This window comes from Fusarium venenatum (genome assembly GCF_020744135.1).
Source record: "Fusarium venenatum strain MPI-CAGE-CH-0201 chromosome Unknown EDB82scaffold_1, whole genome shotgun sequence".
Taxonomy (NCBI): domain Eukaryota; kingdom Fungi; phylum Ascomycota; class Sordariomycetes; order Hypocreales; family Nectriaceae; genus Fusarium; species Fusarium venenatum.
In genome coordinates, this window is record NW_027072129.1 from 1,202,882 (window position 1) to 1,228,110 (window position 25,229).

The window sequence follows — 25,229 nt, forward strand, 5'->3', positions numbered from 1 at the left end:
AGCACTGTCAAGACCTAGCCAACATCGCAAGTACACAGAGGATGTACTGTTAAGATCACATCTATTTTTAGGTCCATAGTAAGGCACAGCATAAGTATATAGAAGGAAATGATGTATAGAAAAACAGACTTTACTTCTCAATCCATCACAGTTAGATGTTCAGGGTTTTATAGCCCAACCAGGCATCCAGAATGTGCCTCAGGCTTGCTCTACAGACAATCTGTTGACAAGAAACACCTCAACACGATTAACAAGTACCAAAGCAATAGACGCAATAGACAATATGTTGGAGATTTATGTTTATACAAAGTTTGTCAGTGCAGCAACTTAAGTGTTCAAACATCTCTATTGAACAAATATCCAAAAATGCTTGCATCAAGCAAGTCCGATTTATACAGTCAAAAATATATACATGTAAAAAGTTAAATCTTCACCCTATTCACCTCTCCTGTTGTCCCTTTAAATGCACTGGTGGTAGTAAGGGTTGTGCTCAACACACTTGAAAGGCTTCTCGCACTCAGTGGGACCGTTGTAGTTCTTGCCGCCGCACTGGTAGTAGTGCTTGACAGGACCAACGTTACCAGTACCGACGGGGCCAGCAGGGGCAGTACCGCTGGGGGCTTGGTAAGAGGGTCGTGTCTCGGTGTTCCACTTGTAGGTGTATGCAGAGGTGGTTCGCACGACGGGAGCACGGGTAGGAGCTGAGTCGGCGGCGGAGGAGATGGCGGCAGCTGTGGGCTCAAAGTCGCCTTCTTCGTAGTCATCGTCATCGACAGGAGCAGGAGCAGGGGCAGCGTCATCGTCGCAGTCCTCATCGCCATCGTAGACGGGGGCCTTTGTGGGGAGTGTCGATGTGCCGTTGGTGGGGATCACATAGGTAGGGAAAGGAGCCTCTTCGCTCTCGCAGTCGTCATCATTATCATCAATGTTGGTGTAAACAGGGCCAAGGGCAGTGCGGGTACCCATAGCGGTGGTAGGAGCAGAGCTGTTCGTCAGGGAGGTGGTAGGGTACACGGGCTCGTCAGTCTCGGGGTAATCATCGCAGTCGTCGGTGTAGGCAGGCTTGGTCCTGGTAAGCATGGTAGTAGGGGCAGCGGTAGTTACAGCGGGAGCGACAGTGCTAGTGACAGGAGCGCCGGTAGCGGTAGCGGCAGCAGCGAGAAGGCTGGAAACACTGGTCCAGGCGGGCTTCTTCTCGTACTCGTCAGTGTAGAGAAGAGCCTCACCAGTGCCCTCGAAAACATCAGGGATCCAGCTGTACTTGTCGGTGATACCCCAGACGGTAACTCCAACACAGCCCTTGACATCGAGACAGGCGCCGACGACGTCGACGTACTCGTCTCCCTGCTTAGCCAACTCAGCGGCAGAAGCTGGTACGGAGGAGTGGCGGATGTCAAGCTCGGTGAAGGCGACCTCAACATCAAGAGAAGTGAAGCGCTCAAGAACAGTGACGAGCTCAGAGCGGGAGGGAGTCTCGCCGACAATGAGATGGCCCTGGAAACCAACACCATCAATGGGTGCGCCAGCCTTTTGGAGGATCTCGACAATCTCAACGGCGCGGTCGGTCTTCTTGCCGTTCTGCTCGAGGTTGTAGTCGTTGTAGTACCTGGGACTGTTAGAGACACGCTAAAAGAAGGATTGCTGGAGACTCACAGCTTGGCCTCGGGATCAGCCTTCTTGGCGGCGTTGAAGGAAATAGCGAGGTAGTCGGTTCCAAGAGTCTGGTAAAAGACACTGTCTCGCCACTCACCACTGTCGTCGATGGCCTCGTTGACAACATCCCAGGCGTAACAGTCACCCTTATAGTGCTCAACAACGTTGGCGATGTGTGCCTCGATGATCTCGGTGAGCTCAGAAGCAGAGAACTTTCCAGCAGACACTACAACTGTTAGAACACCATTTTGAACAAGTACTCTCAAACAAAGGACTCACCCCAGTTGGGCAGCTGGCTGTGCCAGGTCAAGGCGTGGCATCGCAGGATCTGGCCGTTCTTCTTGGCAAGATCGGGAATAACATCGGCAGTTTCGTAGGTGAACTGATCACGGCTGGGCTCGACAGTCTCCCACTTTTGTCCGTTCTCGGGGACGAGTTGACCAAACTCTTCAACATTGTCGGCGATTTTAGCGTAGGCGGCATCGCTGAGGTAGCCGTTGTCGACAGCGCTACCGAAGTACTTGAGACCAGCGGCCTGCGCTAGGCTGTGAAGCTGGGCTGAGACTGGGCTCGAAGCCAAAAGGCCAATGAGGGCAGATTTGTGCATTTTGATGTATGAATGAATGACTGGGCAAAAAAGAGTTTATAGTCTTTTCAAAAGAATGTAAAAGGGTAGGAGAAAAGAATGAATGAATGATCAGCCACTGGCGTATCTGGGTTGTTCAGTAGTAGACCATCCTAGTGATATATATGTTTGGGCATCTAAACCACCAGCCTTGGAGTTCGCCCCTGCATCGTCAACGATTTTCATCGTCCCAGTTCCTGCAGATAATATGAACATCCTTGTTTTTGGCCGCGGTAGAATATCTTCCGTGCATTCAGAGTCCCTTGTCGCATCTCCGCTTCGTCTCAGGTCTATGAGCGAGGGGCTCGGGCTGGGTTCCGAAAGAGCTTATCATGAAGGGGATCGATCCAGGTTGGGTTTAACCGGATGAAAACTAGGATGTTCGGCAATGTCAATAATGGTGGTGGAGTTTATGTCAATTAAACCCTTGTTAGGGTGGTGGTATGTTCAGGAACAGGAATAGGAACAAGGAACGGGTAAAATGATGGGCGGTTAAATGGTGTTCACGTCGGACATGCTTCTTGTTTCAACCAACTCTTGCTGAAAGATCAACAAGAATAAAACATAATGAATTACCTAATAACATGATCTAAATAACATAAATTAGCTAAGAGGTAGTTCCGTCTCTTATGCTTCTATTAACTACAATGTTCAGCATCAGACACTGATCGATTGTCGAGATGTGGTACCTGTCGATCCCACCTCTTCAGGTTTCAGATACCCGGCGCTAATAAACATTCGTATAGCTTATTTCTTGACCGAGGAATCAGGGTCGGTTAATTTGTTTCAGATTGATGGAATGCTGATTAACGAATCTCGGTTAATACCATGGACAGCCCTGGACAGCACATCGTCGGCGGCATCTGGGGAAAATTCATCCCAACTCCTTTGTCTCCTTCCAAGGAGATAATTGAATAGGCGAACGTTACTTGTCTTTGTGTGCCACATTAATTGGCATTTTCTCAGGGGTTTGTCTAAGGAATGCTTCTCGATCATTCTAGGTTCACTTCGGCATTTGCATCGGTGGCAGGGTGTTCAGCTTTAGGTAGGGGACAAGGCGAGAAACTATAAGACCAAACTCCAGATACGGAAAACATATCGCCCAACGAGCCGATCTAGCGTGACATAAGCATTTCGTCTTGTAAGCTAAGCTACGTATTGAGTTTTATGTAAATTAGAGGCCGGGCTTGTCACAGTCATATCATTCTTCAGGTCGTGAAGAATATCACCATCTCGTTTGCGTCTACCCTACACATCTACCATCGATCAAGTACAGGCCCAGCAAGAACGACATCACCAAAGACATAGACTCTCAATCGTGTTTTTATTGTTCATGAAGCATCCACAAGAGTGGTCTTTGCTACCCTCTGAAATTCTAGCTTGCTTAAGTCAATAACTGAGGGTCTTTTTCTACTGTTGATCGCATCTCACCATTTGAGACAGCCCAATCGTCGGGGAAAACGAAGCGAATGAATAACAGCAAATAAATGCCACAAGATAGCAGAATGTGTATCCAAACGCCAAGAGTCTAATGCTATATACAATGCGGTCCCTATGCAAAAAGGCCCTTTACAAATACAATCGCTCCATTTACTTCTCCATCATTCGCGACCCAGTCGCTCCTCATCGTCTTGCGTCAACTCGTACGCAGGTCGGAATCCCTCCCCATTCTGTCCTTGCTTCTTTAGATGCGGGTTCGGATGGGTATCTTTTATTCCGCCTAGACTTGTGTAGCCTTGATCGTAAAGAGGACAGTACTCGATTCCTAAGTGGCGAATAAACTGGGAATGTTAGCATTGGACGAACAAGAGATTGAACAGAGGAACATACGGCCCAGATTTGTACTGTTCGCAATGGTGTTAGCTTAGTCCAACTTGCAGTTTCAACCAGGGTACATACCATAATGCCAATCAATTACAGGATGTATCCTCATAAACGACGGCCAACCAGCGTCCGTCGGGTCAAAGAAAGTCAAGTTCTCGCCATGAGGGTCTGTTCTTCTCGTACCGACAAAGACAGCCTTGATGCTCGGTCGTTCCTCTAGGTATATCTCGAGACCCTTCTTCATGGGTAGTACATAGCGCGCAACTTCGAGACCGTAATCGGCGCTGGACGTCTCGACGAACTCGTCTACTTCAGGGAAAGGGTGCGCGGCGACGATATATACGCATTGGAGCTTCTCGGGAGGTGTAATATCGGAAGCGCCGTTGGTGGAAAGTTCGGGAGTCGAGTAGTAGATGCGACCCATGCGTGCGAGGATTATGATAAGCAGAACGAGGCCTGGGAGAGTCAGTATCGACTGTCGCGCAATTGTAGAACAACTCGTCGGAACGACAAGCTTCAAGTGCCATGCGACTTACAGTCCTTTCCTCCATTATATGATAGGGATATTTGTTCCGGTCTGCGCACGTCAGCATCCGCCCATACCCGCCAATCTCCCGAACGTACCGATATCTGTGTAAAGCCTCGTCAACGGCCTCTATCGACTTGCGGACTTGGTCCTGCACATCGCGCAGTATCTGTGTCTTGGGTTCCTCCTTAAGAAACGCTTCGACCTTGTCTCTAAGCTCGAGACACTTGTCGCGCAAGGAGCGGGGTGGCGGGGTCGGTATCATGATGGGCACTAAGATGCCTCGGAGCTGTATATTTGGTGTTACTTTTTGGAAGGAGGTCGGTTTACTAAAAAATCATGTAGGCGACGGTTACAAGTAAAAAGGGATCGGTTCTTGTGGTAAAAGCTTCATTCGATAGCTCCGGTTTCGCCGTGCGGCGATATGTAAGTATATATGTATAGGTGTCACTCAATGCAGGGTATCCTCATGGATGCCGAGGGACCACTTGAATCACGTGCGCTACTGTCAGGGACAGTATCACGTGAGGGATCTCGACAACTTTGAGATAAGGGGTAATTGACTACAGACTGATCACTCATTCTTTTCCTTGTTACAATACCAAAGGTATGGTACAAATGCTTATTGATTCGTGTTTTTAAGAATGATAGAAATTTGCTGGGAAAGCCGTTGTTTATATGATGCTTATGATGCCATGATTTACACAGTTGTATTGCAATTCCCAATGTCTAATACTGACTTTTCCCCTCGCTCTGCAGCTTTAGTTTATAGATTACCGACTGATCCGTAAAGCTCTCTCGCGACTTATAAAAGATGGGAGTCATGAATGAGAAATGGTCCTTCGCTTCGTGGTATACTGGCAGCATGGTATTGAAGGGACAGCAGATTAATGATGGCTAAAAAATCGCTGCGCCGTGCCACGCCATATCTCATCCCGTACAACACAACACAAATCCATCATCGGAGGCCTTTACCATGTTACGATGGTTGAATTGTGAATGCTGTCTTTTCACGCGTGCCTTTCCCACTCTTACTCCAACGTTGAAGTGATATCCTTTCCGTTCTCAGCTTCTTTAATCTTTGTAGACGCAATTCCTAGGGACTCTCCCTCCTCAACACCGATCTTGATGGCCAGCAACACCCGGAAAGAGAATACTTTGCTCATGGCGATAAAGTCTCCGATTGATATTCAATAAGACTGAGAAACTCTTGAGTTTTACCGGTTCCTATGTCATTTGAAAGAACGCAGTGTCTCAAGGGGAGTTAGGGTTAAGCCAAAGGTTAACTGTTGCCTTGCAAAGCCTGAAGCCAACCCAATTTACACCGATAACATGGCTGTTCCTCCTGAACACTTGGGCGCCATTAAGAGGGTGGGTGTTCCGTGCTGAATGTGAAGTCGAGACTGATGGGTCCTTTGGGGCACAACATGATCATCAAGCTGCCATCTACGACCGAGAGTAGTAAGGTATAAGGTGTCGAATGTATCCTGTTGAAGAATTGATGGACCTTGTTGCCTCGTGGGGTCGGCTCATTGTCATCGGTCTCGTATGAGCCGTCATCGTCAGATCTAGAACGCCGGGCCTTCTTTGAGATAAGTTGATGTCGCTTTTGAACAGAGACAGATATTTCCTATTGCTTGGAAGTAAAAAGTCGTTCATGTAGTTCAACGAAACGAGCCGATAGAGCTGCTGTGTGGTAGCTTCGATGATGTTTCTGACGTCCTATTTTGACATCCTCTGAGCAGAAGCCTCTTTAGAGGTTTTAGTGCATGCGGGCATTGTTGAGAAAATATCGATGAATCCCAATACCTGTGAATGTGGTCCGGTGTGTCGTTATCGTCAATCACGACAGAATGTCCCTGCGTGTGGCGTACGGTCCTACCATTCGTCTTCACACCCTGTACTCCTCAACCAGTTGTTCAACAGCATCTTCTTGCATCTTGAGAAAATGAGAGAAGTTTAGCGGGTATGCTATGCGTTCTTCTGGGTAGTCACTCCAAAGGATACGCGAATTCGCCAACATCGTGTTAAGCATTTCGAATGACAGCCTGACATTCTCGACGACCGCTTCGCAATCCGATCTGTGTGGTTGACGGCAGGCAGAGCGAATGGCGGTGTGTCTGGGATGATCGTAGTTGGAAACGCGTAATAGTTAATGCAAACATGTATTTCCACGGGAAGGTCCAGAAGAGTTGTGTTCCATATTGGATACCCATCTACCTTGTCATGGTTAGCAACTGTAAGGTCAATCCAATTGTGAAACCATACCGAGTCGGGTTCTTGGGTGTGGCCCCAACCTTGATGCAGTTTGGTGAAATTGTAGTCCCGTGGATATGGGCCAGCGCAAAGGGAATAATCTTCGAATAATCTTAGAATCCAGAGTTTAAGGCCTTTGATGCCATTGTCGCCAATCGCTAGCAGCTTGTGGTTATTGTTGAAATCAAGGCTGTGCTTAAATGTTAAAGCGTATGGCATAAAATTTATAATGTACTTAATGCTGCAGCTTCCCAAGAGAAATAAATTTGAGCTGGATGATTTGACTGTGGTCTTGAGGGGGACCGACTACACCCTCATACTCGAATGTGACGAAGCATGTCTTGGTGGTACCAAAGCCGAACACAGTCCGGCTGAATACTTGTTGTCGTAAAAATACTGTATGAGCGAGTACCGTGATATCCAACCATGATCACCACCTAGTTGGGGCGGTTGAGTCGCGTTGACGGTAAAGACCCTGGACAATGGTGAATGCCATTGCTTTCGCTTCCGGCCTCGAAGCCGAATGACGAGAGGCGGTTCTGTTGACCTGTGAAGATAATGCTTCTTTGTAGCGTGGTAAGATATGTGCTCCACGCTGAGCTGCCTTCTTCATATTGGTGCGTGTTTCTGTTCCAACATTGATAAAAGCCTTGCATCCGATAGTTCTCAGATGTACAATACTTTGGCCCATTGTTGCCATTTCTGTAGTCGTCCAGATGTTCTTTCTTTCGATCTCTTCGTTCATGAATCACGTTGGTTCTCTTCCATCTCTTCCATTCGGTCTTTGCCCCTAGTCATAAATTGCCTTTTATCGCTACTGCATCTCTCTCTTTCTCCCTCGTTACTGGTCGTTCGACGGCTGAACCAACTGCTTAACACTCCAGCTGATGGTTCGACTGAAGTATTGCCGTGTCTCGTTGGCGGAGAGGGCTGAATACACGCTTCTGTAAGCCCATATACCTATGCCACGGTGTTGACAATGTAGGCGGGTTGCGGAAATTGGAGTCGAATGCCTTTTCGCAGGATACCAAGACGAATGTGCGATAGAACGCGTCTGAGCCTAGCGCTTCGGTGGTTTTGTTAGTGGACTTGGAATGGCTCGTACTGCCCCTACATTGGCATGCTCAGAGACGACCTTAGTTAGAGTAGTGATGGCTGCCTGGCTTTTAGGCACCTTCAGTTTCGCTGGGATTCCAACGAACATCGCACTCTTGGACCCAGACAGTTCAAGTTTGTTTGTTATACTCGCCACCCTGTTAGGGGTTGCGCTCGTTAATAGGTCGTAAGTTTCGAGTAGCACCGTCTATAAAGTCAATATAGGAGGGTGCTCGAACTTTCCGCTAAACTTTGACTAGTTGATATTGTCTTGAAATTCCGAAGCAGTGCTCCATGGTGCAGCAAGCTTAAATTAGCCTTCATGCCCGGGAGTAAGCGGCAAGTTAGCTTTAGAGGCAGGGACATATTGAGGGATTTGCTGTGAGGTATCTTGGAAGAGGATATCTCGACTGGACTGCTGTTTGATGTTTGCCTAGTCAACCTCTGGAGGGTTCTGTGTCGGATGAGGTTTTAGATAGGTTTGTCTAGGCGCTGGTTGGAACCCTTGATAAAGTGAGTGGCCATGATTAAATCGGATCAGGGCATTTGAAGCCATACCCTCGTCCTCGAACACAGGGTCTATTGGCACGAACAAGACTTTTGTAAATAAAGCTTCCCAAGGAGCCTTCGCATTCTTTAAAGCTCTTGTAGGGTTCCATTCTTCAGAAAGTCAGAGTAGGCTCTGACAAAGGTTCCAATTTCGATATCGACGTTAGGACTAAGAGCATTCTGACTTCAAGAGGCATGCCTAGCCAAGGTTTCCAATTCTTCCGGGTTTTGTCTTATGCCCACGCATTTGCGTTTGTCGGGTTCAATTGACATGGCCTGACCGCAATAGCCTGGTGGCCTAACTGGTCCTGAGCGGAGGAGTTGCACTTTGGAATTCGGGGAAAGTCCGCTATCAATAACATTGTCTGGGATATCGAGGAATATCTCTTGAGAGAGCTCGGCGTAAGGGTGTATCGGTGAAGCGCTTCCCTTTCTGGTTTTCTCGTCAACTCTGTTCGGGTGGTTTTTGTGATTGAGATTGTCTGCTCAGACGAGCAACTCATTTGTGTCATCGGACGGTTCGGTGGTGAGCCGGGTCGGGGTTGCAGAAGGCTTGGGCTCTTCGAGCGTGGTCAAGAAGAGCGTGTGCGGAGGTGTGTGGCGAACGATGGGCTGAGCTCCAAGTCATCGCTCCCATCCTCGTCAGGATGGCGAAGAAGTCTGTATTTGTTCAGACATTGGTACCATTCGTATGATCCGGTTCTGGTATCTGGGAAACTGTGTTGCGGCATAGAGAAGTCATTATTCGTAGAAGACCAGCTGTTTTTTGCTTCGAGCATAAGTAATTGTCCCTCCTCATCTTTCGGGAATATCGAAATAGTCTGGGCATGCTTCGAGTATTCGCGCTGTGATCTTCTCACACACTCCTGATATCAGGAACGCGTAGTGAAACATTGCCTTCCATCCACCTTGCTGCAGTATTTCTACGATTCTGTCCACACTTAGCTTCTCGACCTCCCCTCCCGGGAATACAACGTTCTGTGTGCAGACAAGCTTAGATGGGCAGGAGGCGAAATTCGCCTTTTCGATTAATTAACCGCAAGAAATGTTGCTAAATTCTAATGCTTATAGGCTGTATCGGACGAGACCAAGATGACTGAGTGCCAAGGTATTCCTAACGACAATCTGGTGTAGCAGAGTCTTTCTTCGCATGGTGGTAAGTGTTCAGTTTAGTTGTAAAATCTTCGCCGACTTTACCCTTGATCTATAAGGGGAAGTGCATCTTAGATAGAGTTTGATTTGAAGGTCTCGAGTATGTATTGGACAGAAGGTCATATCGTCGACATGGTGACCGATCGCGAGAAGGATCTCGGTTGGTAAGTTTTGAAAAGCCATTTTCTTCTTTTCAGTGACAAGTCAATGTAATGATCGTAAGATTGAAGAGAATGTTGCATCACTTATATATATATGTGTGTGTTTTTGACATGAAACAGAAGAAGTTCAAGCCTTCTCAATATAAATCGAATTTTCCATGATAAACTTAATTTATTTGCTCGGATCATAAACTCAAGACTTTGCATCAACAAAGGTTTTCCCATGATGCGCGAGTTTTCCTAGTAAGAGTGCATATACTGTGACCGACAAAGAAGCTGCCTGGATGTCAATAAAGCAACGACTGAACTCTATGGTAGAAACATAAGAAACAAAGCTAGTAGAATTCTTTAGGTGAAACTTAGATTTAGAGTGTTGAAGCATATTGTGCTGTTCTAGAATTTTTGAACCTCATTTTGTAGAGTCAATTTAGCTACGGATGTAAGAGGTGCAGAATAGACAGCCTAAGAAGTCCAATCTTGAAAGCATAAACCAACCTACCAACTTTGTCTATTGGAATTAGTATTAGACTTTGACAATCGTAAACAACCACCAGATTTCGTCTCATATACCTCTAGCGGCCATTTTTAATACCCTCAAGTTCTTCGCCGCCACATCATGACTGTCACTCCCAGCACATCTACGAAACTTGAGTCTCATCGAAAGAAAAAGGTATCATAAGAAAGGTATCATCGCTCAACGTTAAAATAAAAAAATTACGCAGCCGGTATTTCCCATCTCGGCGCATTGATAATAAGTGCCATCAAACACCCAGACATGACCCCCGTAACCGGCAACGTAACAAGCCATCCAAGATATATCCACGCCACAAGCTTCGGGTTAATGCATCTCCAGTCCCCATTAGCCAAGCCCACACCCACCGTCGCCCCTGTAATACATTGCGTCGTTGACACGGGTAGAGACAGCCTCGTCGCCATGAGTACCGTCAACGCACTCGCAAGCTCCATGCAGAACCCGCGACTGGGCGAAATGAGGGTCAAACGGTTGCCCAACGTGCGCATGACGTGGTAGCCGTACGTGAGTAGGCCAACAACGATACATGCGCCGCCCACAACAAGGATCCAAATGGGTATCTCGACGTATTCTGGGATTCCGCCGCTGGACCAGACTTGGTATGCTGTTGTGAAGGGCGCGACTGCGTTGCTGACATCGTTTGCGCCGTGGACGAAAGATGCCGTTGCGGCTGTAAGGATTTGAAGGGCTGAGTACATGTACTCTGCACGATTATCGTAGTGAGCTGAGCGGGCATGCATATCCTCCAAGTCCCAGTTGAGAATATTGTTTCGCTTCTGCATGGCCACGACATCCTTCTCTAATCCGCGAAGTAGCACACGGTTCACCTTCCATGCCAGAACGCGGGGACTATTCCATTCACCATCAGGACGAGGAGGCACAAGCTCGGAAGAATGGCGTCGTTCGAATCGATTCGGTGGAGTCTTGGGTGGTGTTTGAGCTGGTGGAGGGAGGATCCATTCGTCATCTCGATCAAAATCCGGCAATTCACCATTCGGTGTCTGGATAGACTGGAGAAGAGTTTCAGATGTCCGTATGTAGTTCAGTTCCTCACGCGTGAGATGTCCCTGGTAGTAGTCCCGGATACTGGGCTTCGTAAAGCCAATCGGTGTCGGTGGAGGTGGTGATCTCCATAGAAGCAGCGGTCCTTGAAAGACATGGTACCATTTGAGAGTCCAGTCCTCATGCATTATCCTCGTCCATAGAAACGGTAGTAGAAAAATAGCCTGAAGAATAGTCATTCCAGTGGCTGTAGCCAAGATAGCAATGACTGTGTCCCGCGTAGACAAGTTAATTACGTGGATGCCCTTCCAGACTAAAAGCATCGTGAGCGCGCCGACAGTGAGATAGGTGTAAAACGGGATGGAAAAGAATGCTCTTTTCACAGCTGTCCTTTTCATCAAGATGAACTTCTTTGTGCAAAGAAACAGCACGTATCCGAAACATCCCGCGATCAAAGGCGCAATGATCCAAGCTGCAAAGATCTGCGAAACTCCATGCCATCCCCAGCTAACCTTTTCGATACCGATCGAAGCCGTAGCCGCACCGACTAAACCGCCGATGAGAGAATGTGTCGTCGAAACGGGAAGTCCTTGGCGTGTTGCGAAAGTGAGGAAGAGCGAGGATGACACGATGGTACACATCATGACCAAGAGTAAAACACCAGGTGAGCTGTCGTAGTGGTGGGGGTCGACGATCTTTGTGCGGATGGTATCTGCTACTCGAGACCCTACGGATACACTTCCACTGAATTCACAGACTGCTGCTACGAGCATTGCCTGTTTCATGGTAAGGGATCTCGAAGAGACCGACGTTCCGAAGGAGTTGGCCACATCGTTGGCGCCTAAAGAGTCAGTACACCCCAATACATTTACACCAGGGACATACCAATGTTCCAAGCATCGAGACAAGCGAAGAGGACAGTCAAGGCAAAGATATAATCATACTGATGAAGTGTCGCCATCGAGGGAAATATAGTATAAAATTATAGGGAGATAAACAAAGTGCCGCGTCTCCACGACAGTGGCTTCTCACTCCATGATTGATGAGCAGGATATAAAATGAAGTCTTCAACAAGAGCTAGCATGCAAGACAGTAGCAATATAAGACAGGCGGGGCAAACGAGTACTTTAAAGGTTCAACCCAAGAAACTGGTTAGACTATAGAGCAAGCTTCAACGGTTCTGAGTGTGCGTCTTTGCGTAGCTGTGATTCGATAGGCGAGATCGATCTTGGCGGGGAGAACAATCTTGACACAGGGGCGACAGGTGGTTACTCTAATTAAAGACCGAGACGTGAGGTTTGGGCGGAGAGTGTGTCATGATGGTGATGGGGGGGGCTGTGGTGGTGAGGAGCCAATGATACCATTAGGATCGACCACGAGGTTGATCAACGGAAAAGAGCCGCGTGTTTAAAGTGACTGAGAAAGGGATGATGTAAAGGAAAGGAATTATGGGCAATTCTTTAAGCGATTCTTAGTGAGGTCAATCAATTGATCTCGTAGATTTATCTCAATTGTTGATTCTATTGATTTGTAACGATGCGTATTAGCATTGCCATTCTTTGATATCAACCCGACATCCTCCAAACTCCCATTTAACCATTCACCTAAACAGATATAACATAAAATACCCAGACTAATTAAAACAAGATGACAACATCCGAAGCTTCCATATCACACCATCTCAATCCTTCCCTCATCGAGACCAAGAAACGCCACACCTAAAAACCACCGTTCAATACAACACGCATTTCCATGTTAAAATCCCCATGAACAAACCTTCATCCCACGTGCGATTAGATCCACCCGATCGGGCGACCGAAGTGGCTGCTGTGCCGTTGGCATGACACGATGAGACAGTACTCGGGCGGGCATTTGATGTAGCAATCCGAAAGCTTGGCTTTGTGTCGATTCAGATTATCCACTTTGGCATTCAGCTTTGAAAATGCCTGGCCGCATGGAGTGTTGCCCGAGGAAGCAGACACAGACAGATACGCCCATCTTAGGTTCTCTATTAGACAATTGTTCAAGAGGTTAATATGCGAGATATTCAATGACATAAAACTCAGTATTCTTTGATTTTCTTAAATGGGAATTTCTATAGCAGCGACATAACTCGTCTCACTCTAACATCCCCATCAAAAAAAATGAAGCAATCACCACCCTATACCAAAAACAGTACGTTCCTGCTTACGTCTCTTTCCCCCGCTAGTGGATTAGCAGAAGAATTGACACTTAGGCTTTAGATGACAGAAATAAATAAATAGCCTAAGAAGTATGACTCAAGTAGCATAAAGTGGCCTAGTAATTTAGTCTTTTATGCTCCTGGCGGCCAACTTTTCTGGTACCCCCGGAACATCCCCCACCAATTCCCGATTTCAATCTAACCTCGGCCCGTCTCTCACCCGATCTACAGTACATCATCACTCTGTCACTTTTGCCTCTCTACCTCTCAGTCACCAATTTATTGCGCCGACCTCAACACCACCAACACAAACAAACAAAACATACAAAACCGAAATAAACCAAAATGTCCCGCCTTCTAACCCGCCGCTTCACACCCTCCCTCATCCGACCACCCCCAACCCGATTCTCATCAACATTCCAATCCCGCCCCGGTCCTCCAAAGCTCCCCGCCTCAGAACAAGCCGAATTCGAACGTCTACAGCGCGCAGCATCTGTATCATCTGCTTTCCAACCTACACAAGAAACCACAGAAGCTACTGGAGCAACACCTGCTACGTCGCAGATAAAACATACAACTACACCCGAAAAGAAACCCGACGATGAGATGAACGTGGGTTACTTCCGTGGTGCGCCGCCAGAGTTTGAGGGCGATGTGAATCCCAAGACTGGAGAGGTTGGAGGACCAAAGAATGAGCCTCTTCGATGGGGTGGGGAGAGTGATTGGTCTTATAACGGACGAGCGACGGATTTTTAAAAGAGACACATGCGACAAATCACAACAATAAATCTCGGTGGCGATAGAGACAAAAATGTACAAAAATGTATCATATCCAACTTATAGACAAGGCAGACGCCTTTTGATTAAACTTGTTATTATCATAACCTGGAAGGGGGTATTTCTAATGCTACAAGACCTCGGCTTCTTTGCCCTGCAATGCAATGACACCAACGCCTTTTATGGTATGGCGACAAAATCGTGAGCCTCATGAATCCGTCTTCGCCTCTGCGACGGGTGCCTCGACGGCATCGTTCATCTCCACGTCCTTTGGCTGCTCTTTATTTTCTTCCTCGTTTGCTTCGGCATCGTGTGTAGCGAGGTGACTGTTTTCCTTGTCGCCTTCGACAACGTCCTGATCCTGGGTCTTTGGCTCGACTTGTTCAGGATCCTTCTTCCTCCATGTCGCTGATATTCCGCTTTGTGGCTTTCCGTTCATTTCCTTCTCTTGGATATCCAAACCATTGACATTGAGACTCTTTTTGACCTCGCGCATAGCCTTGCGAATGCGGTCACGTCGAGCTTGACCTCGAAGTCGGGCTTGTGGCTGTGCCCCATTCTCCACCCATCGTACACTTTTGATCATGTAACTGATGCCATCATGGACTGCATGGCGATGACCGTAATCGCCACCAAACTCTCGACTCGTAATACCATGTCTGGTAGAAGCGCCGTATTTGACCAAACGGGGAAGAATGAGGATGTTGACGTGCAAATCGCGTCGTGCGGGTATCGGCATCGGTCCACTGGTGGGAGGTGCAGTGATAAGACCTTCTGAATCCAGGTCCACGGTCGAGGTCGCAGGCTTCTTACGTCGCTTGTCGCCGGGTCCTTGATCAATATCCAGAACCGAGTTATCGACTTCCTCAGCCCATTCTCCTTTTATCCATCCACTGTGGATGCATGCAGCGACGACATCAGAGTCGTCTGTGTAGACATCAGTACCCCAAAGATAACCTCTTGAGGTGATTTCTTCTCTCGAAGCAGATGATAGATGGACTCGAGCCACCTTGACCGTTAACAAGCAGTTTTCCTTGTTCTTGATCAATTCCCAAGGTAGAGGTTTGGGGTTTGAAGCAAAAGCGCGATGTGTAGGATAGTTTGGCACCAATCTGCCAGCTTTCAATCCCGGCTCATAGATAAAATCTCCAAGATGGTGTCTAGGTCGGTCTGATACCGAATCTAAAATTGCCTTTGACTTGACAATGGTCTTCGCTTTCGGCGGTATGACAGGCGGGGCATTTAGTACGGGTTGTTTCACCGACGGGTGCTGGTGTTGATGCATGGGCCGCGGTGGATGATGATGATGAGGAACAGGAAGACCCTTGTCGTTTGTAGGGGCGCCTGCTTTGAAGTTCTTGAAAGGCACAACACCACTCAACGGGGCAGCGTCAGCTGGATGGTGGTGGTGATGATGCGCGTGGCTGGGATAATCAGTAAAGTCACGAGGAAACGGGAGACCAACATACTGATGATGGTGGTGATGTTGATGTTGGTGCGTTTTGGGACGTTTTGCCCTGTTGGCAGGAGTAACTCGTCCCGAACTTTCATCATCACCCTTGCCTTCATCATCTTTCAGTTTTCTCCTCCTGCCTTTAGTACCCTTGCTTCCTGCCTCGGGACCAGAATCAGGTGTCACGTTTTCAGGATCCTCGCGCTTGGCCAAACTGGCAGTTGTAAAAGGCATGGCAGCGGATGTGATGGGGCTTGAAACGCCCATAACTCCATTTCCAATACCTGCAAACATGCGACCAAATTCGCTCTTGATTCCTGGCTCGCCAGTTGGGCCAGGTTGCTGCAATTGCGCGCCTTGTACGGCTTGTGGGAGAGGTGATATTCTTCCTTTGCGGTTCATTTCCTGAATCGCCAACAAATTACGCTGGCCATTGGGGGCTGACGCATCATCACTATTACGGTGTCGGGGAGATTCGAGTTGTCCCGGACCAGGAGCTCCGTTGTAGGCTATGGTCGGTGGTGGGGGGCCGCCTTCTTCCGGTCTTCGGTGCGGTTGTTGTTGTTGTTGTTGTTGTGCATGCATTAAACTCATTCGGGCTCGGTCGGGAGAGTCATAAGGTGCGGGTCCATGGGGCATGGTTTGGCCTGGCGGGCCTGGCATAGAATGCGACGAAGGAGGATATCGATCGGGTGGAGGACCTGGGTAAACACCATGAGGAGGGTAAGGCGTGGCAGAAGGAGGATAGTCGGGATGTGGTCGTTGATGATCCATAGGGGCTCGATAGCTGGGGTCAGCGCCCATGCGACCCCATTGCCCATCCCGCGGATCTCGCTCTCGGATATCTCTAGGATCCCTGCCCTGGGGATCACGCGGGTCTCGTTCTCTAGGGTCGCGATCGGGGGGTCGGCCGTACGGTAAAGGGTTTCGAGGAGGTTCGCGATGACCATAGTCACCAGGATGTATCGAGTGTCTTCCCGAGTCGCTGCCAGAATATGCGCGTTCCCTTCTTTCGCGCTCGCGCTGCTCAACTTCACCCATTCGTTCGCGTTCTGCTCTATAGCGGTCTTCGTAGGGGTTGGGTCGCAGGCCAACTCGTTCAGGATTGTATTCCATGCCAGGTGGAGGTCGACCCATCTCTTCGCGTCGCCCGTATGCTTCTTCAGGGCCAGGTGGCCGTCCCATTTCCATCGGTCGTGGCATTCCTGGGTATGCCTTGGGTTGGCTACTTGGTCGTGGAGGAGGACCAGGAGGTAGCCTTCCAGGTTCTCTTGCGTGATCTGCAGAGCCTGAAGGATGCCTTGAGTAGGTGGAAGGCGTGCTGTAACGCGGAACTTCGGGGGTGTAGTGACCAGGTGGTGAGTTTCTGGGTTCGTAGGGTCGCTGGTGATCTGGGGTATGTGGTCGACGGAAAGGCGGGTATTCAGAAGCGGTCGAATGCATTCGAGGTGAGGCGTGGACAGCGGTCGCGAAGCCGGGACCTGATCCAGGGGCGGCTGAATGAGGAGGAAAATGCGACTGCGGAGGTTGCGATTCACGAAGAGCGGGCGGCGGGCCACCTAGCATGGATGATATCGACATGGAGCTGTTGCTGCTGCCAGTCCTTGCGATAGAGCCGAGGCCAGGAAGTTCTCGACCGGAGGGAAATGACATGGGAGGCCCGACAGCTACGGGAGGTGGTCGCGGCGGGGGAGGACCGTAGCCCATCATGTTGTGCGGCTGTTGATTTTGGTTTTGTTGCTGTTGCGGCGGTTTCGCCCCCGGCTGGGGAGGCGAGGTCGGCGGCGGCATTTCGTGATTAAAGGTTCGCGGGTTGAATGTGATTGAACGCGCAGTGTTTGAATCGTGGCTTATTTGGCGTTGGGGTTGAGAGTAAAAATTGGTGTCGGAGGATCGTCGCTGGGCCAAAGTATGAACGGCATATGCAGGGTTTTGATGCGAGGTGAAATTCTGAAGATGCGGATGCGACTCGGCGCGCGCGATGTCATAAGACGGTGTGCGGGAGTGGGTATGTCTATGCGTGTGCGTGTTGGATCCCCAGTTAATAAATGTTGTTGTCGCGCTGGGAGAAAGGGGGATGTTGGTGGAGAGGCGAGTAAGTGGTGGTGTCGAAGCTGTAGGTGAAGCTTCAGCTGGAGCTGGAGCTGGAAGGAAAGGAGAAACAGAAACAGCAATAGTGTTGTTGGTAGAAACTGGAATTGGAACTGGAACAGGAACTGAAAGTGGAAGCTTGGACGGATGCCGTGGATCCATGGCGCCAATTTTTTAGCTCCAAAATTCCCTTTCGGCTTCAGGTTCCAGCGACTCGAGCTAGACCGAAAATAACGAGATGGGGCATCCACTCCAAGCCTTTTTCGCCTTTTTTCCACCCCCAGGAAATCTCTATACAAGAAAAAAATGCCAGTCAGTTGGTTTGGCCCACTATTTGGAGACTGCCTAGGATGGGCTGAAGCTGAGTCGAGTCGGATCGGATAAGGGGACAACGCGTCTTGTTTTGTGTAGAGTCAAGTTGATTGTAGGTTGTAGGTACTTTAATGTCTATCTGAATCGTAAAAGGATATGCAGTAAATAATCACAGCAAAGTCTGATCTACCCGTGATTATGCGACCAACTCAAAAGGTGCGGCGGCAACTCAGATTCAATAGGTCCAAAGCAAAGCAAGGCAAGGGGACAGACAGGACACACACACACTGAATGCAGCACGTGCCAAAGAGACCGTGATACTGGAGGAATTCAGATGGTAGCAAACAATACTACATTCACTACTAACAAAAAAGCAATACAAGGCATACAAACTCACCAGAAAGCGTGACCAAGACAACGATCTACTCCCTGTTACACTGACTCTTACCATTCATCGTCACTGTACAAATATATAGGCTACGTATGCATCATGGGAGAAAAGAAAAAAATGCAGATGCGACAGGGATTAAAAAGAGGAGGGGGGAAAGCAAAGCAGAGCGGTGGGCGCTAAGTGGGCAGTGAGACATGGATGAGCGAGTGACACACACACGCACCATGACTGAATCCCCGAAGACCCTGTTTTTGCCCATGAGAACCAATTCCATCAAAGGAGCTTTTGACTTTTGCATGTTGAGTTTAAAGGGTTAACGCCGTCCGTTGAGGGGAAAACAAACGGACAGATAGACAGGGACGGATAACAGAAAGCAACTGACTCGGAAGTTACCTAGGTACCTAAGCTGGAGCTAGGGAAGCTGTTTAAGTCGCGACAGGTCATTTGTTGTTTTGTCGCGTTAGTTGTATGTTAAGCAGACAACTTCATCTCACAACTATCACCAATATCCAACAGTAACAGGCATGTCAGACAATACATGGTCCTTCATGACAAGCTCAAGTCATGATTACCATGACGCCAAACAGACAGACACAAACCAAAATCTCCAACAAAAGCTTTCCCACTAAACTAGGTCCAGTTCGCCCCAAGCCTTGTCTGCCGTGGCCGCGGTCCAACCAACGAATAGGAACAAAGTGAAATGCCATCCAACAAGCAGGGGTCATCATGTGTTGTCATTGTCACCGAGAGAATGCTTTTTTTGATGTTGTATTTTTGTTTTTCCCCATGACTTGTAGTGACGTTACCCCATACCTTGCATGTCTCTGCGGAACAAATCTTTCTTTTTTTTTTTCCTCTTTAATTACACCGCTTGTATTCTGAGACATATGAGACATGATCCGGCTGAGAAAACAGTTTTTATGCAAGCCACAGAGTAATTCACTTTTGATAGCAAATCCAACAGACAGATACAACAACGTAGAGTGTGCTATTCTTTTTGTGCGAAATCTCACTTTTTATGCATTCATCCGTTTTCTCATCGTATTCATGTCGTGCTCATACCGTCAATCGTTGTTGGTGTTTTGTTGTGTCGTGTCGATCTTATGCAGCTCGTGCCTGCGGCTTTTCCCCTCGAATCGACGAACCATCTCCGTGCTTGATTCAGATGCCGACAGGGTTCAGCCGACCGTTTTTGTAATGATCGGCCGAGGCTTAGGCTATTGACTTGTTAATCACGATCAACTCACAAGCATGAGGGGCTTTGAGAGATCAGCGGCGGTGAATATGCGTCAGCACAACATTTACAAATAATTACTATAAGGGAAGATTGGGTCCCTTTATGCTTGGAGCTGAATCCTGATCATTTCTATTATTAGTAATATGGTGTGTCTGTTTGTACCCTTGTTCATGTATATCGGTACCTGGTCCAAGTAAGGTATCACGACGGCCTTACCATCGCGCCATGAGCTTACCCTACAACAGATCAGAATTCCACAGCTTGTGTGAACTAGATACCTCCCAGAATATGACTACATTACACGATACATGATAAAATGCCATCTTTTCTAATTTCTTTTCCTTTTTTTGCTCTCGCTGTTTTTTATGTTTCTGTAGTCCAAGATTTGCAAAGCAATGTTGACAAATTGCAATCAAGCGAGGGAGTTTGGACATTTGAAAACAAACTTAAAACATGAGGTAAAAAGAAACAATGAGCAGAACAAATTAAGACAAAACAATCAAAAGAACAGGAATTATATGAGGGCTCCATTCTGGCAGCCTTTCCAAAATGCCCATCATTACCATCGCCTCACTCAACTTAGATGTCTCTATCAGAGATACCATGGACTTTTCTCAATTTTCTGTATTGATCATGACCCAACACATGACAGCTCAGGACAAGAACATAAAGTCGTGCAGACAATATTATATAATATCATTGTTGCTATATGCACAGAGAATCTAGATGAGAGATGCTATTGTGCTCTTTCATTAGGTCCTTGTGCCGACTGTTATGTCATGACAAAGCCCCTTTTATATTATACTTGCTGAGCAGACCCGAAACATTTGTACTATCCATTGAGAAACAATGGACAACTATAGAGATAAAAAATGTAAGTTGCAATATGCCTTTGACGCAAGGAACACTCATTCTCGTCCCATCATACCAGACCAGAGGGGCTCGCTTTACACTTTCTTCGCAGTGCCCACGATCCGTCAAGCATCTTGCTCGCACCGACGAACACTGTCAACCGGCGTTTGTGAACGCCGGTGAATGCAATATCCGTTTGTCTATTCGCTTGAACAGTGCATCCTTATATACTATTCTTCTACAAGTCCCTCTCTTTCATCATCAACCTCTTTCCTTCCTCTGCACAAACTCCCACCACAAATATATACCACCCAGACAATATGGCTTTCGCCCGACTCGCCAACTACGTCGAACGTCTGATGCCTCTCAATGAGAAGCCTTCAAACCCATCCGACCGACCGTTTAATAACGTAACAGCCAAGAACCCTCCTCTGCTCCGATCCCAAGGAGTAAACCACATCCTCCTATACCCGGGGTCCTTTAATCCTCCCCATCAAGGACACTTAAACCTCCTGAAACATGTTTTCGAACATGCGGGCGCGGACCTGAATATGGTCGCAGCTATCGTTGTCCTCACCAGTGATGAGAAAGTCCAGAGTAAGATGAAAAGGCGGGACAATGCAATCGCAATTCCGAAAGACAAACGAATCAAGCTCTGGAGAGGCCAAGGGATCCCAGTAGATTGGGCATGGGTCTACGACTGCTCCGAGAGCTGGGGCAAGTTTCGCGCTCGTCTTACCAAGGCAGTGCGAAATGATCGAATGGAACTCAAGTTCATTGCACTACACGGACCAGACATCATCACTGCAGAAAAAGGCTTCAACCCCAACATATGGGGGTGTTCTGATGCAATTACCAGCGATATCTCGCGGGCAGTCGACTTCAGATACCCCAGTACGCTCCGACAACTCGCGGGATGTTCCCCATGGAGCGAGCTGAACGTCGACCGCGCTTGCATCGAACGACTGATCCGAACCAAGCTCAGAGGACACCAAGAGTCAGGTAAGTAACCCCCTCGAACTAGAGAAGACACCAGCTGATAGCAAAACAGTCATCAAGGAAGCCGTGACTGAGGCGATGCAGAACCTTGATACCATCTGGGTCTGCAGACAGACACGCCACAAGCCCAAGGGCAATGTTTGTTTTCTCAAAAGCGATCTTATGCAGCAGTCTACCGATGCACCCAGTTCTACAAAGATCCGTGCCATTATCGTCAGCTCCCCTCCAGAGGAACTGGAGAAGAACCTCCGTGGAATCGCCCTTCACCCAGACGTATTGGTGAAGTATCTGAAGGAGCTTCCTAAACCCGTCAAGCGCGCCGCGCCCCGGGAGCTGAAGGAATGGAAATGGAATTTGGATTGACCTGTGGATTGGAAAGAGTATGAAAAGACTATTCCTGAGCGCTGGGACTAGTGGCTCTTGTAATCTTCGGAACTTCTTGGTCAATTTTAAGGATGACAGGATAATTGTTTGTATGAAGACATACCCGCCAGAGTTTGATCCGGACTTGGGCCACTGTAAGAAACTTGGAGAAACAGAGTACAGGATAACAGAACAAGATGTACGATAGAGAAAGAACAGGTATAGATAAACTAGGAACAAATAACAAGCCTTATAAGAACACAAAGCCAGTACCAATAAATATCAAAGATCGCATTCGTCGCTACCTCGGACGAGATCCCTTATGTCGTGAAAAGCTAGAGCCCTTATTTTCAAAGCCCTAGCTTTTCACGGCATAATGGATACCGTTTAAGATGGCGAGGAATATGATCCTTCCTCGTAAAATACTTCCCGCAACTTTTGCAGTTCCCGCCTTGTTTAGGAATGTTGTTCGTTTTCGCCCAGTCTTTGTGGGATGACCAGTAGTGGCGATGGAGTTCTTTCTTATCTGCTCCTGTAAAGACGCAGTGCTCGCATTCGTATCGGAGGTTGTGTACGCGATTCCAGTGTTTACTGTTAACGCTGTTAGATAGATAGGGAAAGTTTGGAGAGAGACTTACTTGAAGTCTGCGCCCTGCTTCCATGGTTTTTTACAGCACATGATTTCGGCTGTGTCTGTTAGCCATGCAGAGGTATGCTGTCAAAGGTGAATCACTTACCTTTACTTCTGGTTTTGCTTCGAATTTGGCGAGAGTCATCCTCCGAACTACTACTATCCATCAACAATCCCGCTTGTAGATCTCCTGGCTCGGGGTCGAGACCATAACTACGCGCTGAACTCTCAAACTAAGTCTGAGAGCTGGGAGAGGTGGAGGAAGAGTTGCTCGGGGAGGAGTGCGACCAGAAGGAGGAATGATCATGGACATTAAGACTTGTGCAAGGTTCGGCCATTAGAGAAGAGTTTTGGTAATAGTCTTGAGGTTGGTGGACGAAACGGACAGTTGACGGTTCTGACCGGTCCAAGATGGACTTGATCTCTGGTTCCACAGTCAGGAGAATACATTAAATTTTTGCAATGGACTGACTCACTGTGTTCTGGGAAATCCCGTTCTATGACAACATTGCTGAAGAGTTCCATGATTGAGCTTGGTCGGGTACGTAGAAGCGGTGTTGCCAATTGAAGCTGCTGGGGAAGGATTCTGGGAATTGCGACCAAAAAGGTAATTATCAATTGATCCTGAGTACGCGAGTGAAGGTAGAAAAGGTATCTTGGTGAAGATCAAAGAAAATTGCAAGAGAATTGTGTCAGTTTATATATCCCTGATCCCGACAGTACACCAACGCCGATTATCACGACAAATCCGCCCAAGCGCTTTTCAAGCTGGGGGCCGGCCACTTCCATCAGAAAAAGAAAAGCTCCATTTCTCAATTGCGAGACAGAGGGTTACATTCGTTGGTAGTCGCCCATAAAGCCTCGCGGGTCTCAAAACTGGCCAACTGATGGACACGCAGATGCATGCGTGATTGGCGACATGTGCATGAGATGGTGGGAAGCAGCTGTATGACGTGTATGATTGACTATTTTCTTTCCTGTTATATCACGGTCGGTTGTTTGTGGGTTTTGCAATTTTGTTCACAGCCTGATTTGGGTGAGGTGTTGGTCGAAGACATGGGCACGGCCAACAAGCCTAATCTAAGTCCTACTAATCTCATCTCTTATGCCTCCAGCAGCCATTTATGATATACAGATGACTAGAAAGAATTGGTATTCCAATTACAAGCCTATGTCTGCGCTTCGTAAATATACAACGTACTATTATGTTGATCTGGCAATAAATAAAGCCTTAACTTCCCATCCTCTAAACCAACATCCATCGGATTCTGCGTCACCCTGACTCCCAATTCACTATCCATATCAATCGGCACTTCAGCGAGAGGAATCATAGTATTGACATCCACCAACGAAATACCACCAAGATTATACCCGCCGACAGTCGCCACTCCTGAGCAGAGCATGACACTCTTGCCGTTATAAAAACCGCTATACCCCAACCATTTGCAGTCTTGGTAGTCGATAAAGTGGCTGGGATTTTGTACAACCTTTTTTGGGGTAGGGGATTCGTCGCAGCCTGTTTTGGCGGTTCGGAGATTCCATGTCGATGCTGTTCGTGAACCCCAGTTGAGAGCTGCGATGAGATTGGCGCGAGTATCATGGACGATACCGCCGAGATGATCGTTGTAGTTGAGGACACGCTCCGGAACAAGTGTCTCTGGGTCTATCCGATATACATACGCAGTGCTGTTGGGACGATACTGTGCAATAGTTCCCCAGATATACTGACCATCATAGTCAATCCCTCCATTATGATACTCATCGTCTCCTTCTTTCGTAATAGTAGCATCGGCAATCATCTCCCCTTTTCCATTGTAGACCATCAAATGTGCCAATCCTGCACCAGCGGTTCTGTCTGTCCCGTTGATAATCTTTCCATACTTTTTCGTTGGCTCTGTCCAATGTCCTGAACTAACCATATATCGATCATCGCTAAGTCGCACGATACCCTCTGGCTCAAAAGTGTCTCCTTGAAAAGTGATGTTTTTGATACTCTTCCATGTTGTAGAGCGGCTTAGTTTCTGGAAAGCGTGGATTATATCTGGTCCGTCGGATGCTGCATGGGATGGCGGTAGTGGAGTTGGAGCTAGGGGGTCATCTCTGTAGATAGTGAGGTTGCGTGCCATGGCCAGCGCTGGACAAACAGCGATTGAACTTGTAAGCTTCATATCTGTAGTTCCAAGATTAAGAAGAAAGTGGATTTGGGGTACGAATATGAATATTGTTAAGAGAATAAGGATTGGAAGGGTGACTTTAAATGATGTGCTGGAACACCATGGCTGTCCTGTTGAGGAGTCCTTGTATTTCAGCCGACGGTGATTGGTCTGGGACTCCATCTTGACGCATTCTTATTACAGAACCAATAATAAAAGAATGAACGTATGATGATGAACAGCTGTAAAGGTGGTGATGGTGAAAGATAACAAGAGACAAGTTGAACCAACCCAATGGTCCGGCCCCGTCACGTGGAGAATGGCGATCCGGCAGATGAGGCGGCGATTCTGGGGGGCTTCCGGGGTTCCAGGGTCCATTTTACCGGGGTCATTAAACTTTATTGAGAAAAGGT

The 25,229-nt window shown here is 47.9% G+C and overlaps 8 protein-coding genes across 8 annotated transcripts; 2 read left to right on the top strand and 6 right to left on the bottom strand.

The window, feature by feature from the left end:
* Positions 1 to 459: 459 nt before the first annotated feature.
* On the bottom strand, positions 460 to 2,260 carry EDB82DRAFT_469965 (glycoside hydrolase superfamily; the record flags this gene model as incomplete). The annotated part of the gene is made up of 3 exons (XM_065607940.1): positions 460 to 1,606; positions 1,654 to 1,879; positions 1,933 to 2,260. 3 exons carry the CDS (start codon positions 2,258 to 2,260, stop codon positions 460 to 462), a joined length of 1,701 nt encoding a protein of 566 aa, XP_065465314.1.
* Positions 2,261 to 3,584: 1,324 nt separating this feature from the next.
* On the bottom strand, positions 3,585 to 5,066 carry EDB82DRAFT_439325 (uncharacterized protein). The gene is made up of 5 exons (XM_025732116.2): positions 4,727 to 5,066; positions 4,639 to 4,679; positions 4,178 to 4,558; positions 4,109 to 4,122; positions 3,585 to 4,059 (listed from the first exon to the last, which is right to left on the bottom strand). The coding sequence occupies exons 1-5, from the start codon at positions 4,891 to 4,893 to the stop codon at positions 3,880 to 3,882; spliced, it is 783 nt and encodes a 260-aa protein (XP_025591074.2). The 5' UTR covers positions 4,894 to 5,066; the 3' UTR covers positions 3,585 to 3,879.
* A 5,183-nt stretch (positions 5,067 to 10,249) lies between these two features.
* Positions 10,250 to 12,768, bottom strand: EDB82DRAFT_455161 (phosphate transporter). The gene is made up of 2 exons (XM_025732105.2): positions 12,261 to 12,768; positions 10,250 to 12,216 (listed from the first exon to the last, which is right to left on the bottom strand). The coding sequence occupies exons 1-2, from the start codon at positions 12,334 to 12,336 to the stop codon at positions 10,556 to 10,558; spliced, it is 1,737 nt and encodes a 578-aa protein (XP_025591064.2). The 5' UTR covers positions 12,337 to 12,768; the 3' UTR covers positions 10,250 to 10,555.
* Positions 12,769 to 13,653: 885 nt separating this feature from the next.
* On the top strand, positions 13,654 to 14,415 carry EDB82DRAFT_482695 (uncharacterized protein). Its single transcript, XM_025732104.2, has one exon. It carries the CDS (start codon positions 13,903 to 13,905, stop codon positions 14,311 to 14,313), a length of 411 nt encoding a protein of 136 aa, XP_025591063.1. The 5' UTR covers positions 13,654 to 13,902; the 3' UTR covers positions 14,314 to 14,415.
* On the bottom strand, positions 14,353 to 18,232 carry EDB82DRAFT_6653 (histone deacetylation protein Rxt3-domain-containing protein). Its single transcript, XM_025732103.2, has one exon. It carries the CDS (start codon positions 18,038 to 18,040, stop codon positions 14,543 to 14,545), a length of 3,498 nt encoding a protein of 1,165 aa, XP_025591062.2. The 5' UTR covers positions 18,041 to 18,232; the 3' UTR covers positions 14,353 to 14,542.
* Positions 18,233 to 20,810: 2,578 nt separating this feature from the next.
* Positions 20,811 to 22,131, top strand: EDB82DRAFT_6752 (uncharacterized protein). The gene is made up of 2 exons (XM_025732102.2): positions 20,811 to 21,672; positions 21,722 to 22,131. Exons 1-2 carry the CDS (start codon positions 20,991 to 20,993, stop codon positions 22,030 to 22,032), a joined length of 993 nt encoding a protein of 330 aa, XP_025591061.2. The 5' UTR covers positions 20,811 to 20,990; the 3' UTR covers positions 22,033 to 22,131.
* Positions 22,132 to 22,311: 180 nt separating this feature from the next.
* EDB82DRAFT_6728 (uncharacterized protein) lies at positions 22,312 to 23,128 on the bottom strand. Its single transcript, XM_065610030.1, has 3 exons — positions 22,770 to 23,128; positions 22,671 to 22,719; positions 22,312 to 22,623 (listed from the first exon to the last, which is right to left on the bottom strand). The coding sequence occupies exons 1-3, from the start codon at positions 22,828 to 22,830 to the stop codon at positions 22,383 to 22,385; spliced, it is 351 nt and encodes a 116-aa protein (XP_065465315.1). The 5' UTR covers positions 22,831 to 23,128; the 3' UTR covers positions 22,312 to 22,382.
* Positions 23,129 to 23,705: 577 nt separating this feature from the next.
* EDB82DRAFT_482710 (uncharacterized protein) lies at positions 23,706 to 25,097 on the bottom strand. Its single transcript, XM_025732100.2, has one exon. It carries the CDS (start codon positions 24,997 to 24,999, stop codon positions 23,833 to 23,835), a length of 1,167 nt encoding a protein of 388 aa, XP_025591059.2. The 5' UTR covers positions 25,000 to 25,097; the 3' UTR covers positions 23,706 to 23,832.
* Between the last annotated feature and the right edge of the window lie 132 nt (positions 25,098 to 25,229).

Bases quoted from the DNA above. Each gene is read 5' to 3' on its own strand.
- EDB82DRAFT_6653 (XM_025732103.2), bottom strand. From the start codon at position 18,040: ATGGATCCACGGCATCCGTCCAAGCTTCCACTTTCAGTTCCTGTTCCA.
- EDB82DRAFT_6728 (XM_065610030.1), bottom strand. From the start codon at position 22,830: ATGGATAGTAGTAGTTCGGAGGATGACTCTCGCCAAATTCGAAGCAAA. The intron at 22,720-22,769 runs GTAAGTGATTCA...TAACAGACACAG, and splicing joins AAGCAAAACCAGAAGTAAAG to CCGAAATCATGTGCTGTAAA. The intron at 22,624-22,670 runs GTAAGTCTCTCT...CAGCGTTAACAG, and splicing joins AAGCAGGGCGCAGACTTCAA to TAAACACTGGAATCGCGTAC.
- EDB82DRAFT_6752 (XM_025732102.2), top strand. From the start codon at position 20,991: ATGGCTTTCGCCCGACTCGCCAACTACGTCGAACGTCTGATGCCTCTC. The intron at 21,673-21,721 runs GTAAGTAACCCC...ATAGCAAAACAG, and splicing joins CAGAGGACACCAAGAGTCAG to TCATCAAGGAAGCCGTGACT.
- EDB82DRAFT_482710 (XM_025732100.2), bottom strand. From the start codon at position 24,999: ATGGAGTCCCAGACCAATCACCGTCGGCTGAAATACAAGGACTCCTCA.
- EDB82DRAFT_455161 (XM_025732105.2), bottom strand. From the start codon at position 12,336: ATGGCGACACTTCATCAGTATGATTATATCTTTGCCTTGACTGTCCTC. The intron at 12,217-12,260 runs GTATGTCCCTGG...CTGACTCTTTAG, and splicing joins TCTCGATGCTTGGAACATTG to GCGCCAACGATGTGGCCAAC.
- EDB82DRAFT_482695 (XM_025732104.2), top strand. From the start codon at position 13,903: ATGTCCCGCCTTCTAACCCGCCGCTTCACACCCTCCCTCATCCGACCA.
- EDB82DRAFT_439325 (XM_025732116.2), bottom strand. From the start codon at position 4,893: ATGATACCGACCCCGCCACCCCGCTCCTTGCGCGACAAGTGTCTCGAG. The intron at 4,680-4,726 runs GTACGTTCGGGA...TGACGTGCGCAG, and splicing joins GAGGCTTTACACAGATATCG to ACCGGAACAAATATCCCTAT. The intron at 4,559-4,638 runs GTAAGTCGCATG...TGACTCTCCCAG, and splicing joins ATATAATGGAGGAAAGGACT to GCCTCGTTCTGCTTATCATA.